Source organism: Bactrocera neohumeralis, chromosome 5, assembly GCF_024586455.1.
Source record: "Bactrocera neohumeralis isolate Rockhampton chromosome 5, APGP_CSIRO_Bneo_wtdbg2-racon-allhic-juicebox.fasta_v2, whole genome shotgun sequence".
In the NCBI taxonomy this organism is placed as follows: Eukaryota; Metazoa; Arthropoda; class Insecta; order Diptera; family Tephritidae; genus Bactrocera; species Bactrocera neohumeralis.
Window position 1 is genome coordinate 5,913,287 of NC_065922.1, and position 21,220 is coordinate 5,934,506.

The 21,220-nt window shown below is 38.2% G+C and overlaps 1 protein-coding gene across 1 annotated transcript; it reads left to right on the top strand.

Annotated features, from left to right (window-relative positions):
- Positions 1 to 10,118: 10,118 nt before the first annotated feature.
- LOC126758643 (uncharacterized) lies at positions 10,119 to 12,121 on the top strand. The gene is made up of 4 exons (XM_050472997.1): positions 10,119 to 10,610; positions 10,738 to 10,906; positions 11,220 to 11,537; positions 11,608 to 12,121. Exons 1-4 carry the CDS (start codon positions 10,240 to 10,242, stop codon positions 12,019 to 12,021), a joined length of 1,272 nt encoding a protein of 423 aa, XP_050328954.1. The 5' UTR covers positions 10,119 to 10,239; the 3' UTR covers positions 12,022 to 12,121.
- Positions 12,122 to 21,220: the final 9,099 nt, after the last annotated feature.

Here is a 21,220-nt window from a genome sequence, read left to right on the forward strand (position 1 = left end):
TTACCTCCGCTCTGCGGCTGTGGCATGCAGCCTCAATGCAATTGCATTGGTAACCGCTTACGTAACCAGCGCTGGGATTCGTACATTCCTAAGTTGGATTATAAATTGGTCATTGCGAAGGTTAAATGACGGTTTTAAGGTTATTAATGAAATCATATTATTATACATACATATATACATTTCGAGCTACCAACTGATTGGTGCATGCACCCTACGAACGGATTTACTTTGTTGCACGGGTGAAATAAGAAAAACGCATGTGATGTCGGGCTAACACTTCAAGGCATTTTCTTTAAGAAGATTTTTTTTTGAGTTATAGGTTTAGCAGAAAATTGATGATTACATTCCTGTTTCCTGCGCATGAAATATTACTGTTTCTAAAGATTTTAGCACGATTCTTTGCTTTAATTTGTATAATTATTAATTTAGTTTCTCATATACTTGTTATAAGCCTCGGCTGGGATGGCTTTCAGAGCCTGAAGCGACTTTGGTTTCGACTCATTTGTAGAGCGTCATTAGCTATGTTGTTGGCTGGTTTCGATGTCATATTTACAAACCCAACATTTCATCATAAGAATGCGTCCTCAGCTGAGTTATCAAGCATATCTTTTGCCGTCTCTATTCGCCGTCGTTTTTGCAAAATATTTAGGACTTTTGGTATGCTTCATATCCAAAATGTTAACCAAAATATATTGAGGCAATCCATGAGAGACTTTGAGCTTCTCAGCTATGTCTGTGATGCCAATACGACGATTTTCAGGCAATGTTTCCAACTATCATAACACACGCCCACCTACTAACGGGTAAAAGCCAATCCATTTGCCCCCTTTGCGATGACACCGCTTCTATCAAACACTTACTCACACTCTGTCCGATGCTTCACTCAACAGCCCACAACTCTGGCAACATTGATCTCATAAAACTACTAAGTGAACCTTCAGAAAAAAACGTTAGGATTGTATGTAGATTCTTAAAAACCAACGATTTCTTAAAACATATTTAAGCAACTTACATCTTTACTAACCCGTAGCAAATAGAATTTTTTCACCTAGTTATAATTACAAGGCGGCTGAAGGCCTCGTAGCCAGTGCTGCGTTTATGTATTTATATAATAAAACTCTTTTTGTTATATGAATTATTATAAATAAATAAATAAAATAAATATTTTTTTCGAAGTTAAGAGCCTGAGCCAAGTTTTCATTAAAATGTTCATTAAGAATATCAAATTTTTAGTGATGAGGACAAAGCTGAATTCTTTCGTAAGAGAATACAAGTTGTATCATCATCCAAAGAGCAGCCTGTGCAGGGATTACCGGGACTGTTCGACTGATGCGCTCAATATACTCTTCCATCAACTACCCATAGACGTGTATACTTTGAAAGTAGCGGGAAGTTCTGCTATTAGGATTAAGAAATTAGGAGGATGGAGTCGAAAAGAGTACGGACATAGTGCCATCCTTAAAATCAGATTATATTCTCCCAAGGTTAGATTTCAATGGATACTATGAGGTAAGGGTTTCCTCTAGACGCGTACGGAATAATAGAGGAGGAGGACGCTACATCGCTATCTAAACCGATGGGTCCAAAATGGACTGCAGAGTGGGAGCGGGAGCATACTCCAATTATCTCTATAACCTCTATATTTGTCCGCCTACCAAACTCAGCCAGCATCTTCCAAGCGGAAGTACTAGGTATAGAGCACGCCTGTGAAGTTCTATTGAATAACAGGGGAGGATACAGAAATCAATCATATATACAAACAGCCATGCGGCTTTGCTTGCCTTGTCGGCACCACAGATTTATTCAAAGGTAATCAACAACTGGTTTTAAGCTTACCGGCAGGATAACTCCACTTGTCCATAATTTGGGTTCCTGGTCACAGGAACATTTTCCGCCACGAAAAGGCGGACGAGTTGACAAAGTTCGGAGCCTCTTTAGACGAGTCCGAAGCGGAGCCAGTACTATGCCCGCTGGGAACGATAAAAAGGTAGCCTTTTAATTTGAACAAATTGGACAGAACAGATGGAACACAACAATTAGTTGCAAGATGACAAAACAAATGTAGGTCGAAATATGACAGGAATAGAACAAAGGACCTGCTATCGAGATCTGGAAATAGCAAATACACACTTACAGGTACTATGACGGGACACTGAACTTTGGACACTTTTTATGCGAACCATCAGGAAACATCAGGCACAAAACATTGAACGGTTGTCCACAAAAAGCATAACGGACATAAGTAGTTTCAACAAAACGGAGTAGCAAAGCTTTAAGGTCCTACGACAGTTCACCATAATTGCACATCCAGCGAAAATTGTGCTCCTGGTGGCGGCACTCGTACCAATCTACCTACCTTTATCTCAATTTCCCAATGTTCTGTATGAAATTGTGTTAATCGTCGCCAAAAAAACGATCACGTTCTCTTTTAACTGTGAGGAATCCTTAAATGCAAACACAATGATCATATTTTAAGCTACCTGATCTTGCTCCTTATAACCTAACCTAACGTAAGCATAGCGGTAATATAGAACATAACTACATGAATTTGCCGAAGATTAAACATTTGCTCGTAAGTATGGAGTGTTACTGGTTGAGAGTTCCTTCAGCCTAGAATAGGTATTGAAAACTTTGGAGCTTACTGCTGTGTTTTGAAATTTTTGCCACTGATTTTTCATACTGTACTTGGAGTAAAATACCTAAGTCACTTCCAGGACACTTGAAATCAGTTCAGTTTTGTATAAATTTATATGCTTAAGAGTCTTTGTAGCCGTTAGTTTCAGTATATTTCTGCGTTCTAAATTTGTTTGGCTCAAATTGAATTATTTCAGCAACACCTTGGTCGCTAGTCCATTGCAGTTAATCTACACAAATAGTAGTTGAAACTCCGGACAACAATTTTTCTGCTGCAGCGCAATATTTTTTCGTTGTTGTTGTTATGTTATGCCATAAATTCATAACAGAGTACACATTAATTCAAATCTCGACCATCGACAGTTCATTTGATAGCCTCAGGCCATTGACGCTGATTATTATGATTATTGTTATTGCGCGTCATGGACACACACAACCTTGCACTAGTAAATGTGTATATGTATATCACATAAATGGTGCAGCCGACCAACAGCTAGGATGCTCAAGCACGTGGGTTGGGACAATGAGGCGGAAGGTGCGATTACACATACATACTGATATACTCGTAAGTCACCAACAAAGTGGTAGCACTATATGTTTTTATATCTAAGTTATATATTTATGTTGCTGGCTACAATTTACACATATACTTATTTATGTGGTGCAGAGTCAGCGTAGTGAAAAACCTCGACTATGATATGCAGAGTATTTGCTACTTGTAGTTTGTGCTGCTACGCAATGTGGCATGAACGAAATAACACATCGCTAGCTGTCAGATGAAGGACACCAATCGACGGTGGAATGGGAGCAGAACAAAAAAAAATGTATAAACTGAAATTTGTATGACTAGAGGCGGCGTTGCGCCAACAACTTCGCTGCATGCTATAATAATGAAGTAAGGAAGAAATTCATTACAGTGTAATTGAGCAGCGAAGCGGAGCCTGCGCTGCCGAGGGGTTTGGGTGCGCGCCACTCGGGTGATGACTAGCAAACTGGCGGATTGGTATATGGCACAGCAATGGACGCTGCAGTTCCCCTGCTGGCGGCAGTCGCGCTAACAAACCAAAGACATTTGAGCGAAGGCTCCGCTGTGCGAGTGAAGGTCGTTGGAAAGCGGCGGAGAAGGCTACTTAGTTAAGCAACATGGGTGGGTACAAGCCGCCTGAGAGGGGTGTTGGCTGCCGTTAATTTCTGCTTTGCTTCCGTAGCTCTCTATGCTCCAGCGAAGTTTGTGCTGGCTGCCGTTTTGTTGCGATGCTGTAGCTGCCACATAGTTGCCCTTGCAATTCATATTCATTCACTTGGAAATCAACAGAAAGTTCTTAATTCATAATCGACAGCAGTAGCGGTGGAACAGTGTATTAATTAGGGACAACAAGGCGTAGTATTTTCATTGAACTTAAGCTTTTCAACAAAAAAATATTTGGAAAACGTTATGCTCCCCAAGAGTTCCTAAAAAGCAATTATTAGGTGCGCAACAAAGTTCTCGCTTCTGCTTTTTTTTGTTACAAATGCAATTTTATTGTAAAGAAATGTTAAAAAATGAATTATTCGAATTATTGTCCATTGCTAGTCATGGCTTTTTCCCATATTTCTGTCAAAGCTCGAATATCATTACGGTGAACTGATGCTATCCAATAGCCAAGCCATTGTACGATGTCGTCTTGTGAGTGGAACTGCTTTTGAGCCAGACCAAATGCGATCGCATGGAAAAATATTTGGGGAATAAGGCAGGTGGTGTAGGATTTCCCGTTTAAAAGTTTCCAGGTGCCGAGCTTTGTCACGTGCAGAAACACTTCTTCGTGACCTTTCCTGGTATTGAGGTCGTAAATAACGCAAGTTCCTTGTTTCGGAATCAAAAAATCGGGCATATTCACACAACTAGAAGTATATGACAATATAAACAACTTCACTTTCTCAAAAGTCTAGGTTAAGTCTATCAGCGTTACATCAAAATCGATCAGCACTAAAGGCTTCTACTTCTAGATAAAAGAGAACTTAGTATTAGTGGAGGGGTCATCATAGCGCATCTACTGGCTAGATGACTCAGGCTTTATCTGGTTTCCAACTAGGATTAGAATAGGCTTAGCAAAGGCTTAAATGCAGCTTCCTGCGGTCTAGTGCTCCTCCAATTTCAACCATTTCAACCACCCAGAAGTCTCATAAAGTTATCTCATGAATGTTCTCTAATCACACACTCTTGAGGTGACTATTGAGAAATCGTTAGAAGCTATATGGTAGAGTCTAAGCCCACTAACATATTGTACAAGTGCGGTATTAGTTCATGAACAGAGATGGAACTAAAACCATATATGTATATTCATATATCGATTTGGATGGTGAGTCAAAAATCATTTCTGATAGGAAAACGTCATGTTACACAAATATCCCGCACGCCTTTCGGCAGAATTACAAAAGAACGGAAAACTTGAAACTTAATTCAAATAAACCAAATTAAAATATAATTAATATCAAATGACAATAGTTTACATAGTAATTTTATTATCAATTTAAATCATTTCAACATATGTAATCAACTTCAAGTAGCAGGCTTCCAGTAGAAAGCTTTCGAACTGATAATAATAATATATTGTTCATGTCGAGTGGTAAGGTTTGATAACAGCTACACGTTAGGTCATTTATCACGTGTAATTTTTAATCACCCTCTTGAAATTGTAGACAATTGTCTACTGGAGGTAAAACTCAGAAATCATCCTCCTTCCCTTGAAGAACATATATTTTCGAAAAATCTTGCCATAAGTTCTGTTAATGCTGTAAAAATTAAACTATAATACATTTTTTAATAAAGCTAATTTGTTTAAATTAAAAGAGTAATTTACCAAATTTTATACGAAACGGTCACCTTTTGCTTCCACAGAAGTTCTCAAACCATCCGACGATCAATGCATAATGTTTTCTAAGACGTTTAAAAGTTCTTATGGCTATTTTGCCCTTTTCTGCAGAATAAGCTCATTTGTCGGAACAAGCGATATCAGATCACTATAGCAAATAGCTTTATACAAACCGATCAATGAAAATCAAATAGAGATCTTTCTATAGCCTTCTAAGCTATAAGAAATGCTCGTGATTATAGCTGCTGAGAGTTGGTCAACAAATATTTAATATTGCAGTTGCTTTTTGCCAGCATATAATGGAGACCTCATACTGATAATACCGTCAGAAATGACTATCTTATCAAATACTTAAAGTGTTAATAACGGCTATTTGGGTAATTAGAAGCTTTATTGATCTTCCTAAACTCTTATTAGCAAAGGTCAGAAATGAGAATTAATTCACTGAGCCGAAAACACGATGCCGTTAGAATATGTATGCACATGTAGGGTGTCAGTATAACCGCAAAAATTAAAATATTAGTGATAATCAATCAAACAAACTAATGCTAATAGTGAAAAGTGATGACTTGACCATACCTAATATTATTTGCCAAAGTGTGTTATAACATTGGTCAATATTGATAAATAAACAAAAGGTACACTATCTATATCCCCCGAAAGCAAACAATAGCAGCTATAGCCAATCCATACTCAACTGAAGTGATCGAGCCGAGCACTCAATCGCTCATTAATTAGCACTCACATTCATTGTACAATTTGACAAAAAAGTATCTAGAAATTGTAAATGAAAGACAAAATATTTAATTATTCATCAATATTTATTTTATGTCGCCTTAAGAGAAATCCCCATCAGTCCTCGAAACACATTTCATAAACAATTTTTAGGATGACCTTCATATCCTTCAGAAAATTTTGTTTTATCTTTTCGATCGACCGAAAATGGATTCCACGGAGTGGCAATCTCAGTTTGGGAAACAAGGTAAAACGACTCGGAGCCAAATCTGGTGAATACGGTGGTAGATCGGTGGTATTCATTGCGTTTTTGGCTTTAAATTCGGTCACAATCGTGGTTCGATGAGATGGTGCATTATCAACGTGTAAAACCCATGTATTGTTCTTCCACAATTCTGGCCGTTTTCGACGAATTTGCTCACGCAAACGTCTCAATATGTCCTACTAGAACTCCTTGTTAACCGTCTGTCCCTTCGGAACAAATTCATGATGTACCAAACCAAGAAAATCGAAAAAATTAATGAGCATCACCTTGATTTTTGAGCGGCTTTGCCGAGATTTTTTTAGTTTCGGCTCGTGTTTTTCCCTCCATTTCGATGATTATTGACTTATTTGCATGTCACACTCATAAAATCATGTCGCAACTGCAGTTTCAATGCTCTCCATGAATGTGGGATCGAAATACACACGAACAACCATGTCCAAAGGGAATTTTTTACGGTACTTTTTTTGAACAAAATTGAGCTTTATCGAGACGAGTCGAGCATGAACGCGCTTCATACCCAAATTATCCACCAAAATCATTCGAGCAAACTCGCGAGAGATAACGATGGCTCTTTTGTCATCTTTCTGACACTTGCCTGACGATTTCCAAGCACCACATCCTTCACTTTTTAATATTTTGAAAGGTCCAGAACGAAGCATGTTCAACGACCTCTCGACTGCCATTGCTGAAAACCACTCATGGTTCGCACACGAAATATGTTTAGAAATACAACATTTGAGACCAACTCTTTGTTCGATATTTTTATCCATTGTAAAAATCGCAACGCACTAATGGGGTGCACCGACTTAAGCAGCTGTTGTAAACAAACTGGTTAGTAATTAAGGTCAGCCCTACCAACTTAGGATGATACCATTTTTGAAATATATATGTATTTAACCGGGAAATTTAGTTACAATTTCCGGGAACTTATTTGTCACATTATATGCGAAATGAGAAGTATTTTCTTCAATGAAAGGGCCCTGTTAGCGCTGTATACAAGTAACCGGCATTTCATATCTCAATTGTGCAAGCTGACTTCACACGTACTACATATGTATTTACGCCAGAAAAAATAATACCCATGGCCATGTTGTTAAGATAAATGTGCGCTGAACGAAAATTTGTTTAGCATTATGAATGCTTTGTGGTATTAAAATGATTGTTTATTATTTATATAAGGAGCCCATATTTGCACACAGTTCTGATTAGTAACTGATAAAATATAAGATAAATGGAATTTGGTCTGATAATAAATATGTCATAATCTTACAGTCTTGGAAGCCCCTTTCATTTATTTTCTCATAAGTTGTTGTTTTGTCGGTGCTCAACGAGTAATGGAGAATTCGCTCTAAAACTGTTGCTTCTCCGTGCTTATTGGTATATGATGTGTAGCTGATAACTGCATTTGAGATGAATTTTAGCCTACGCTTGTGTACTGATTTGGAGTTTGGCTTAAAAATGCACTGTAATTTCATTTCACATACAGTTCCTCAAATAATTGATCAAATGTTTGCGGTGTTAACTTAGATATTCATGGATAAAAGAAAATAAAACCAAAATTAAATCGAAATATATTTTATTAACAAAAGGAGAGGTTAACGTTTTCTAAAACCAAAGCATATTTCATTCAAAAAGTGAAATAAAACGAAGATAAAGCCATTCGATCATTAATTTGAGGTTGAGCTCAATATTTCGTATAGCCACCGCTTGCTTGCAGAACGGCTCTTATTCTGGTAGGCATGCTGCTTATTAGTTTCTGGCAGGCTTCTATTGTGATTTTGCTCCAGTGCACTGTCACTTGTTGCCAAAGTACGTCAAGGTTTCGGGGAATTGAATCAAGAATATTTGCCAAGAATCTTTTGAGTTCTACGACCCAAAGGTGTTCTATTGGGTTGAGGTCCGGTGACTGCGGGGGCAATCGAGAACTTTAAGTGTTTTATCTTGAAAGCTGACCTTGAGCTGCTTATTGACTTCTACAGCTTTATCACTTTGCACCTGTCCTGATTTGCTTAATTATTTTACGTTTCAGTGACTGAGACAGAAGACATTTTCGCAAATTTTCTATTTTGTTACGTATTATGGTAATGGTGGATGTAGAGCAATGAGTCCTGCGTGCTATCTCACGGTAGGAATCAGCAAAGAAATATTTAAAAAGTTGTGCACACTCGATCAATAAATTGAGGAACTGTAGCTCTTTTCAGCATAAATTATTTGTCTTTATCACGAAATCGATAAAAATTTTAAAAATTGTTTAGCAACCAGCCAGGGTGATACATCATATAATTTTCATAAGTTCTGTTACAAATTATAAAACTCAAACAAAGGAGCACACACAGTTCTGTTGAAGCAAAGGGTCAAAGATTCTTAGAGACTCTCCAAATTTCTTCGGAATATTGAACAATTCATCTTCTCTAACCCCTACCACCACCTACTATAGCTATGAAGTCAGGAACATTATGTTTAAGCCACTGGATTTTAGTTTTTGCATTGTAGGCTGGAGCAAATCCTTGCTAGAAGATTAAATACTCTCCATCTAAGAGAGTATTGCTTAATTGCTTTACCACGCCTTCTAAAACATCCTCCTTGTACACTTTTGCTCCAGTTTTAATCCCTTCATAGAAGTGAAGTCGGTTAACGCCTTTACAATAAATTTCGCACCAAGCCATTACCGCAGGTGGATGGAGACCACGTTGACCCTGGGTATAACATTTGTTGTGCTTTTGGTGGTTTTTGCGTCGATTTCTTGGGTTCGCTTGTTAAAAGGCTTGTTCCCGAATAAGTCTTGCCATTAATTTGGTCGATATATCCATTTCTTCTCAGAAATTTTTCTGTTATGTATGGAAATTTAAGGGTTTTTTTTGGCTACTTTGTCCTTCCCAGTCAAAGAAGTTCATTTGCCGGAATAAGCGATATCGAACCAATTTAGCAAATTAATTTAAATGCGAACTGATCAATCAAAATCCACACAGAGATCTTAATACACTCCCTTTTAATATAATAAATGCAACTGTGAAGGGCTTTATATCTGCTGAGAGTTGGACAACAAATATTTAATATTGCAGTTGCTTTCTGGGACATATAATGGAGACGTTATTAAAAACGACTATCTTATTTCTTTGCGTAATTAAAAGGTGAAAAAAGTTCGGTCTTCCTAGAATGTTAATGTTAGAAAAGAGAACTAATTTACTGAACCTAAAGGTCTGAAGCCGTTAGAATATCTATGCCCTTGTGGTGTTCACTCGAATAGTCCAAGATATCAGTGTAACGGCAAAAATTAAAACATTAGTGATTATCAAACAAATAAACTAATGCAAATAGTGAAAAGTTATGACATGACCATAACTACTATTAAGTATTTACCAACGTGTGTTCTAACTTTGACAAATATTGATAAATAAAAAAGGTGCATTATCTAAATCACCACAAAACAAACAATGGCAATTATAGGCAATCTGTACTCAACTGAAATGATCGAGTCGAGCACTCAATTGCTCATTAATTAACACTCACACTCAATCTATGAGAAATGAGAAGTATTTTCCTTAATGAAAGGGCCCTGTTATCGCTGCCCTTTTATAGCTGAATTTCAAGTGTGAACTTGCTCGTCTATAAAAGCGCATCATTTGACCAAGCAAATTTTAGTTTAGTGAACTGCGCTGAACATTCTGGTTTGGGTGATTCATTTTGAGCTAAAAGCTGTTAAATAAAAAAAAAAAAGTTTATTTTCGATAAATAAAGAAACTAGTTATAAAAATGGTTATCAAAAATCCGAACAATATCGTTGTGCCCGATTATTTGAACGAGAACTTCTTCGTGGCCGCGCTCGAGGAAGGTTTGCGTGCAATCCAGGTGACGGTTAAAGAATTAACTTTCGAATGGGTCACCAACCCCGGTGATAATTACTGCTCACGCATCTATCGCATCGTGGTCACCTATGACCGTCTGGTTGACGCTGATGAGCCGCCAGTACAAGAGCAAAGGTCCTTAATCGTCAAATCGATACCGGTTTCGAAAGACACCCGTTTCCTTGAAGATTTAGGTGCTTTTCTTAAAGAAAAAATTTCTTTTTTGGATGTATTGCCACGGCTGCAAGTACTTGTGCCATGTCCGAAATTCGGAGCCACGTTAGTATACTCAATAAAATTGTGGAACATTTCTCATTAATTTTTTTTTGTAAAGCAATTGAATGTTTTAAAATGTATTGCAATTTTTTCGGGTATTCTCAATTACGATTTCTTTTATTCTGTTCAGCTGCTGTTATGCAATCAAATCCCCCATTAACACCCTTGTTTTTACTGACTTGAAGTCTGAAGGTTTTAGGGTTGCGCCACGACAGGACCAGCTAGATTGGGCACACTGCGAATTGATCTTGCAACAAACGGCGCGCCTGCATGCCACCTCAATGATTTTAGCCCAGCGAGTAAGTATGTATGTATATTGAAGAGGCCTAAATAAGCATTTTTTATACCATTATTGCTCAGTGTATAACGGGAGTTATTCAGAAAGGAGCTGTTAGAAATGTAGTGAAGATGTCCTTTGTGCAAACAAAAGCAACTCAAATGCTCCGAAAAAGTAAGGTTTTCAGGGATAGTATGAATTTTAACTGAGATGTTCATGTCTCATTTAGTATATACTGAAAAACGATATGAAAAGTGAATGAATGTTTTCAATTTAATTTAAATAATTTTCCAAAATCGTGACAAATCATACGTATATACTTATATCATCTATAGGATCCCGACATTACCAAGCGCTTGGTTGACGGTATGCTGTGCGAGAAGTCTATAATGAAGTCTGATACCTTTAAGCAAGTGTTCAGCGTTTCGCTGAAGTACTTAGCCAACAATGCAGCCGAGTGGCCCGGTTTTGAAAAGATCGCACAAAAATTGCACCATTTCAATGATAATTTCAGGAGAATATGCGCACGCTTATCAGATCCTCGTAAAGGCGATCGTTTCGTTGTGATGAATCATGGTGATCTCACGGTTTCAAATATCATGTACGCCTATGATGATCCCAAGCAACCCAAGAAACCAACCCGCGCTATTTTTGTAAGTTCCACTAAAATCCACAACTTTTTATTTCATTCCATTAATACATTAATATTTTATGAACTTTCAGGTGGATTTCCAACTTAATTTCTATGGCAGCCCTGGCTGCGATCTCAATTTCTTTCTCAACACTAGCGTACGTCTAAACGTGCTAAAGGATCGACGAGATGATCTCATAAATGTGTATTATAAAACACTCAAGGAGACGTTGGAGTACCTTCATTATGAGAATATACCGACTTTAGATGATCTAAAGTACGAATTGCGTGCTCGTGAACTTTATGGTCTTTTCGCTTTGTTCGGTTTTCTGCCCGTAATTACTATGCCAAAGGAGCTATCCGGAGATAACAGTATTGAAAATATGATAAATGAAGAGAACGTCCGTGAAAAATACCAAAAAGTATTTGCACAAGAACACTTAAAAGCCCAGCTGAAGTATGGACTTAAGCGCTTAGAGGATATGGGTGTGTTGGACGAGTTTTAGTTACCTTTGATATTGGGTACAACTACTTTATGGGTGTTGGGTACATGTAAATATTTATATATTAATATAGGATATATAAAATTGAAGTGAAAAATGTTAAGCTGCGCTTCTTCTTTCCTTATTTCCTTACCTGTCCTACTTGTGTATAGCGTGTATCCATACAAGCGATGCTAAATGAATTCTCGAATATGTTAGACAAGAATATGCTAAAAAAGATGAAATTTAGTTTCTTTGAACTTTTTAGAAATGAACCTTTGTTATTCACATTTTCTAAAGGAAAAAGGTCACCCTAGCAAAAAGGGTCACCGTAGTAACATGTCCATTAACAAATTGACTACTAACTGACTTTTGTTATTGCGCTGTTGCAAGTGATTTAGTCTGCAAAGTTTTTTTTTGTCATTAGTGCTTTATCACACAGCAGCACACACACACACGCACACATCCGCACGCATGCCGAGCTGGACCGGCAATAATTTGCTTATTGTGCGCAGCAAACAGAGCAGACAAGTCTCCGCAACACTCCAGCGATTCATTGTGTGGCACATCATGCCACTGCGTAGCAAATTCAAGCGCACACATTTTCCAACAGATTTCAAGTTCGCCAATACAATACTTCCGCTTGTTAGTAGTTACAAGCGCATATCCGTATACACATATCGGCTGGTGTTATTCATATTCGTAGAATTCTTGTGGCCTCCACCACTGTGCTGCACGCTGTTGGCATTGCATTAGCCTCGCAAACTCCGACACTATCATCATATCTATCAGCAGCAACGCGCTGCCACTTGGATCGTACTGCCAGTTGCTGCTAATGCTGCTGCCCGCTGCCTGCTACCATTGCGTTGCGTCGTCTGCCTTTGGCTTTGCCGTGGCCATAGCCATTACCGACTCATATAAATCATTCATCGAGTGGACCCCCAATTATTTGTCAATTTATGTCTCCTTCAAGGGCAGCAGACTATAAATAATTGTACTACCGGTGCTGGGCTTGCAGTTATTTTATTGCTATTGTTGTTGCTATTGTAATGTTGTCGTTATTGTTGTTCTGGCTGAGATATCAGCGTTGTTAGAATACTACGAGTACAAGTATTGTTGCCACAGTTGTGTTGCGATGTCGAGCTCTTCCTGTTGCTGCTTCAGCTTCCCTGAACATGCGCTAAATATAGTATACACATATGTACATACATACATATATACTTTTGTATGTGTTTGAATGTACATAATTACAAGCATATATTTACAACGTTTTACTCTACGACACAGTTGGCTTGCAATGCTACGATTATTAGGCTCGTGCATGCGATGCTACGGACTTAGTAATGGATACATACATACAATAATGCATAACTACATTCTCATGCCAGTACAAGTATTTTATATGTATGTATGTGTGTTAAATGGTTGTATCAGCATACTCGTAGCCAGTTTTTTGCTTAGAATGCATCCTATGGTCGGAATCGATACTTCCTAACATGGATCTGAATTTGCAAATGTGGGCGTGCTAAGAGATCTATTGCTTATATCACACATTATATATTCCAGCTTATTATTATGTGCATATATAGGTAGGTTAGTTTAGATTAGGATACAGTTAAAAGTTAAGGGAATCGTATACCACATTTTGAATTGAAATCAATAACGTATTCAGACTTGGACTTCAACAACAAGTTGGAAGAAAAAATATACATATATAAACAAGAACATATTTTTCATTCCTCTGGAAGGAAGTTCGATGCCATTATGTATGGAACTCGACTTCGTTTGCGTAGTCACCACGGGTACGCTTGCAGAAGTCCAGACGCTGAACCCAATTCTCGACGTACGAAATACATCAATCGTCGCTGGCTTGTTTGCATAGACCATAAACTTCACTAGAAAGAGGCTAACGGGGTCAAAACGCACCACCGAGGCGGTGAGATAACATGTTCACCAAACTTGGTTTTCAATAAATCGATTGTGACATTCGCTGTGTGGCTTGTGGCACCATCCTGTTGGAACCACATATTATCCAAGCCTATATAATCCAATTCGGGCCAAAAATATTCGGTTATCATTGAGCGATAGCGATTCTCATTCACAGTGACATGCCGGTCTTGATCATCACGGAAGAGGTACGGACCAATGACGCCGCCATAAACCTCGCCAAACCGTAATTTTTTCGGCATGCAATGGTGACTCATGGAGTACGTGTGGAATGCTGACTGACCAGTAAGGCATATTTTGCTTATTGACGAAGCCATTCAACCAGAAATTAGCCTCATCGCTGAAGATGATTATTCGATGAAAACCCGGAACATTTTCAAGTTGTTGCTCAACTCAACTTTAGCGGCGCTATTGAAGATCCCGTTATTTGTGTTGCTTACGGTAACTTAAAATATTCGTCTTGGCTAAACAATGGAATTAAATGGCGAGCATTTTTTCGCAACTTTCGACTTGGAATATCTCCTCATTTTGTGACAATGAAACTCAATCAAAAAGCAGTTTGTATTGATGTTGCGGTGAGTTCTATCGAGGTCATAGATTACTCCAAGACGATCTTCCTGAAGGTTGTCCAAAGCTAGTTGTTCTTTCGAAAACTAAACAAACTGATATTGCAAGAGCGTCATGTGACTTGTCCCGATATAGAGACAACTATAGGCTTTAGTGGAACCAGCATACATTCAGTATTACATGAACATTTGATTGAAAAACATTAAAGGAATTTTCGTTGATGAATATTAGTTTTTGTTCTCTAACAGGCAGTAACAATTTTTGTTTATATGCTCTCCAACATAGAAAAACGAGTTCTTTCGCTGATTCTAGAAGTTACCCGTATATGTCTCTGAATGACTTGTTTTAGCCAATGGCTGGTGGACCATCAGAATCGTACTGAAAAGGTTGAAATTATCCGAAATATGTTGCTTTAGACATATTGTCATGTTCCCTCTCTCTGATATTGGCCAAAAATTACAAATCCTTGAGAGTGTACTCGAAGACCTTGGACAATCGATTCGGCGCCGTTCACAGTAACTCAGACTGACGTATGAAACGATTTGACGCAGTTTACGTCGAGAACGCGTACAAAATGCAGCTTGTGCAAGAATTTTTGTTTAGCGACGAGACCAATTGGGCATGTTAACAAGCAAAATTGCCCCATTTGGACGAAGAGCAACCTGAAGAGATTCAAGAGCTGCCATTTTCATCTAGAAAATCAATCCAGCTATCGCTCCATCTTCAAAAATGATGACGTTATCACGCCATGATAACCGACCATTTGATGATTGAAATTGAAGCTCGTGATCTCGGCAACATTTGATTTTAAAAAGACGGCGCCACTTCCCACACATCGCATCAATCAATGGATTTATTGAAAAAACACTTCGATGAGGAGATAGTTTCACGTTTTGGACCGGTTGATTGCCTACCAAGATCGTACGATATCACACCGTTGGACTTTTTCCTGTGGTGATATGTAAAGTCTACAGTCTATCCGGACAATCCCGCTTCGATTCGGGCTTCGGATAAAAACATCACGCTTGTCATTCGTCACTTACCAGTCGAAATACTCGAACGAGTCATCGAAAATTGGATTCAATACGGCTTTGGACTCGACTTAATAATAATCATTCCCCATTAAAATGGAAGTATCTATGTTTTTTCTTTAAAAAAGTAGGGAAACTCGAAATGAGTCGCCCTATATAATCAATCATCTATCTATTTTTTTCTAATAAAATTTTTTAGTAAACAATTTTCAATAAAAATATTTTTTTATAAAGCAGCTTCTGTTGCACAAAAATTAGTGCGGTGGGGGTCTTTGTAGACTACATATGAGGTAAGGCGTCAGTAGCGATTTCTTCAAGAAAAGGTCACTGTACAGCGTATATATCACAGTAAAATAAGGTTCAGTTTGCATTATTTTGTATGCCTAAAATGTCAGCTTAATTGAGGTAGTCCACGAAATTAAATATCGATGCAAACAAACTGAGTGCGCCTTAATAAAATCTTCCAGGCAGATAAACGAAATTGTTGCGTTCCTCGCTTTGGCGCAAAATGTCAACAGAAATTAATAAGTCAGTCAGTCAGGCGCTGACCCACACAAATAACCCAAAGAAATGAAAGAATGTGGGCTAAAATTTCTATACCGTTTATATGGTATAATACACGAGTATAGCGACGACCCAGTTAGAAGAAGAGGAAGCAGAAGCAGAATACCGTGAAATGCCAACGCTTTGACAGTTGAAGTGGAATTTTGTTGGTTTCTTTGAAAGAGGTGCTTAATGTAATATGACATGAGAATATTACACAGCTGTCAGCGACACCACTGCATTCACACAGACACACACACAAACACATTTGTTGATATTTATCAGCATTTTTGTATATAGACTGTGCAGTTTTGTGTGCTAACGCCTGACCACTTCGGAGAAAATGTGTTTATTAATAAAGATAAAAGAGAAGGAGGAGGGGGTGGCGATGAAAGCTCAGTTAGACAGCTGGCACATGCTGGCAAATATCACGACGAGACGACGAAATGGAGAGAGTTGGAGCAAGAAATTCGATAGCAAGTGTTGCTTGGTAGCTTTCATTGCTTGTTTGCCAAGCGACAAGCGCTGTGACGCCTAAAAAGCTGCTACAAGCAACAGGCTACAGAGCTGACTACGCGTTGATAGTGGCGCTGACATGGAACAGATTCTACAAGTAATCGATACCAGCGTCCGCACCCAAAATCAAACAGCCACTCGACATAGACTCTATTTATTGGACTAAACGAAAGTGGTCACTCGACAGCCCGGTTGCGGAGGCGACGAGCGGCAGTGCAGAGCAAAAGGGAAACCGCAAATTATACGGCGTTTTGTGTCGATTGTTGACTTTGGCGCTTATGTAATCACTCGAAATTGTTATTTTGTTATTTCAAAGGGAAAATATATACACACTTTGGCTGCGGAAATTGTAGCGGATGCAATTTTTGCGATTGTCAACCGGACGAAAGGTAAACAAATCACGATTTTGTTTTTGAATAAATAATTGTCGATCAAACAAATGCAAATGAATTGGTAAACACGGCCATTTTTTTACCCTTTAATTGTGTGCGTGTAATTAAATAATTTATTAGATAAAATTGCGACTAATTTTTTTCTATAATGATTTCTATTCTATTTTAATAATGAAAGGGCAATATTATTTTGAAATATATATTATGATTCGAGTGATGGACTAAAAATGTGAATACGTTAAACTAAAGTTGTTTAGTGCCTAAAAATGATAGATGAATGGGTTTCAGTAACTTGAACGATTTACTATGATTGAAGAGACCACTGAGGAATCTCGAAGTGGATTTCGTAGTGGAGCTGGCTACCAAAACACAAGTAAGTTCAAAATTAGCTTTTACAAATTGATATAATATAATGTTGCCATATGTCTACTAGTTGCTTCATAATATTGGGTAGTCGAAAAAGTATTTTCGTATTTTGTCAATAGATGTCGTTGCAGTCGTATATCTCCAGTGCCACCAATCACATAGTGTCATACCAAGGTGAGATTTTAAGCTTCATCTAACCAAAAACCAAATAAATTTAATTCGGAGAAGTTAAAAATACCACGCAAGCCACCAATGAAATTTTCGAAGTTTATGTAAACGATGTGTAGCACAAAAATTGTTCGCTCCCTTTCGTTCTGGAAAGTACGATGGGAAAGATTCACCTCGCTCTGATCGACCTATCGTTGAAAAAGTCTATGAAATTATGGAAAAGATGGATGAATGCAACGTCTCGTAAGCAGCCATGGCATCGCTAAGGAACTTAACATTCATCACCAAACGGTTTTGAAACATTTAAAAAAGGCTGCCTACAAAAAGAAGTTCGATGTTTGGGTACCACATGAATTGTACGTGAAAAATTGTATGGACCGAATTAACATCTGCGATTCTTTGCTGAAACGAAATGAAATCGAACAATTTCTGAAGCGAATGGTAACAGAAAACGAAAAGTGGATCAAATACGACAACATTCTGCGCCAAAAATAATGGTCCAAGAGTGGTGAAGCTCATCAAATGGTCCCATCGCCAGGATTGACGCCTCTTGAGGTTATGCTGAGTGTTTGGTGGGATTGGAAAGGAATCATTCACTACGAGCTGCTCCAGCCTGATCGAACGATTGATACTACATTTTATTGGCAAAAACTGCTGATGTTAAAGCAAGTAATTGAAAAAACGGCAAAAACTGATCAACAGAAAGGACTTTGTCTTCCATCAGGACAGCGCTAGACCACACTCATCTGTGATGACTCGGCAGAAACTGGGAGAGCTTGGCTGGGAAGTTTTAATGCATCCACTATAGATACAGCCCTGACCTTGCAAGATCGGACTACTTTTTGTTTCGGTTAATGCAGAACTCCCTTAATAGAGTAAAATTGGCTTCAAGAGAAGCCTGTGAAAATTACTTGTCGCAGTTTTTCGCCGAGAAACCAGAAAAGTTCTACACTGATGGAATAAAAAAATCTCGCGGAAAAATGGCAAAAAAGTGGTTGACCAAAATGTTACTGTTTTGTTCATTATTGTTCATTATAAATATAAAAATGCGAAAAGACTTTTTCTTCTACCCAATAATTCGATAAAAAAATCGTTTTGAATTGTGGCAGCAAAGCACTCATAAGCGCATTTTCATTGGCTTCCCCAACACTCACCTGAAAATTTGCGGGATTTTTAATATGCAACACCATTATTTAAAACAATTTTAAAGCAGCCCATTTGCTATTGTTGTTGTTGTGATCTCATTATGCCTTTCGACGCTTGTGTACAGAATTTTTAATTATGCTCCACCCTCCGCCAACTCGCCACTTGCCACACGCCGCTAACGCTGCATTTGACTGGCTGTCAGACTGTTTTTGACTGCCAAACTGCCGAGCGCGTAAAAATTGCGCATCAAATTAAATTTTTAAATATTGATTTACTCCTGCCCACAATTGGCACGCCCACTGCACCACGCACAGCCAATATCGGCAATTGCGCGAACCGTTAAAGTGCAATCTGCGTTAATTGTGACATTATTTAGTTGTTGTCGGTTGGCCGAGTGTTGGCGAAAATTAAAATCACGCTGTCCTGCAACGCATGCGGCACGCACTCGCCGGCTATGCCCCACAGCCGTCGCTTGGCGTGACGGCGCGACTCGCGTGTGTGTCTGGCAGCGTTTGTTGTTTTCACTTAAATGCCATCAATATTGGCAAACAACACACGGCTTAATCAAATGTAAATTGGAAAATTGCGGTTTTTACTATAATTTAATATGGTAAATGTGTTGGTGCACTGGTTGAACGCACCGCTCGATGGAGGGGCGCTGTGCAGTGGGCGGAGTGCGTAAAAAAATAATTTTACCTTATACATACAGGGGCAATGAGTGAATATATGCTTGTGCTAACCGAGACTTTTATTTATATAAATTATTTACATACCATTTAATGCTGCCAATTTGATGCAACCGTGTCCCGCTCCCGCGCTAAATCAGCAAATGTGATTTTCTATATTAAATAAATTCTCTAAATTTTTAAATTTTACTTTTTGTAATTTAAGCGTTTTATTTGGTATTTAAGTGGACTCTGTCAGAAGTTATTTTCATCAAAAAAGTTGCTGTGATGCTCTAATGTTTAAAAATCGGGTTTAGAAAAAAACTTAAAAATAAAAAAATATTTTGAAATGAAATGTGTGAAATTCAGAGAAAAGCTCTTGAAAATTATCAAATAATTTGGACAAAAAACATTAAGTACATACTGTAACAAAATGAAATACCAGGGTTGCCTATTATATTTCGGGATTCGAGAATAAAAATATTAATAGTCGAAAATCGCTTAATTGCCTTTCAAAATATTCCACATCGTGATCTATACAATTTGCAGGCGTTTGAGCCGGTTGTCGAAGCACTTTTGCTACTCTGATTGAGGTATAACCAGTCAAATCGACGATCATTGCTGCCAAGTCAGGACTTCATCAAATCGACGATTCATAAAATCAATGTTTTGAGTCGTTATGAAAAGTGATCCGTCTTCGGCGGCTGGTATTCCTGATTTCTTGAAAGGCAACTGGCAAACAAATGATTGTGTAACACTGAGAATTTACTGGTAAGTCTTGTTCCAGTGCTGTGGGATGTGGTATGCAAAGTTGTGATTGCAACACTATGGTTGCCAAATCCCGAAATATGTTCTACATTGAAACTGTTTTCGCTAAACTTAAATCTTGGTGCTGAAATCGAATTTATACAGATAAGTTCACTTTGGGCTGTGTATTGTTTTATGATTATGTAAACAACACAAATAGGGCTTTTATGTCAAAAGGTTTTTAGAGAAATTGTAATACACTTACATATGCCAATGATTTTTCCAGTTTCATTGTTCTTCCATAATTAGCTTTGGCGTGGTTTTTTTATACTCTTGCAACAAAGTTGCTAAGGAAAGTATTATAGTTTTGTTCACATAACGGTTGTTTGTAAGTCCTAAAACTAAAAGAGTCAGATATAGGGTTATATATACCAAAGTGATCAGGGTCACGAGTAGAGTTGAAATCCGGATGTCTGTCTGTCCGCCCGTCCGTCTGTCCGTCCGTCCGTCCGTCCGTCCGTCCGTGCAAGCTGTAACTTGAGTAAAAATTGAGATATCATGATGAAACTTGGTACACGTATTTCTTGGCTCCATAAGAAGGTTAAATTCGAAGAAGGGCAAAATCGGCCTACTGCCACGCCCACAAAATGGCGGAAACCGAAAACCTATAAAGTATCATAACTAAGCCATAAATAAAGATATTAAAGTGAAATTTGGCACAAAGGTTCGCATTAGGGAGGGACATATTTGGACGTAATTTTTTTTGGAAAAGTGGGCGTGGCCCCGCCCCCTACTAAGTTTTTTTACATATCTCGGAAACTACTATAGTTATGTCAACCAAACTCTACAGAGTCGTTTTTTTCAGGCATTTCCATATACAGTTCAAAAATGGAAGATATCGGATAATAACCACGCCCACCTCCCATACAAAGGTTATGTTGGAAATCACTAAAAGTGCGTTAACCGACTAAAAAAAAACGTCAGAAACATTAAATTTTACGGAAGAAATTGCAGAAGGAAGCTGCACCCATGCTTTTTTCAAAAATTGAAAATGGGCGTGGCATCGCCCACTTATGGACCAAAAACTATATCTCAGGAACTACTAGACCGATTTCAATGAAATTCGGTATATAAT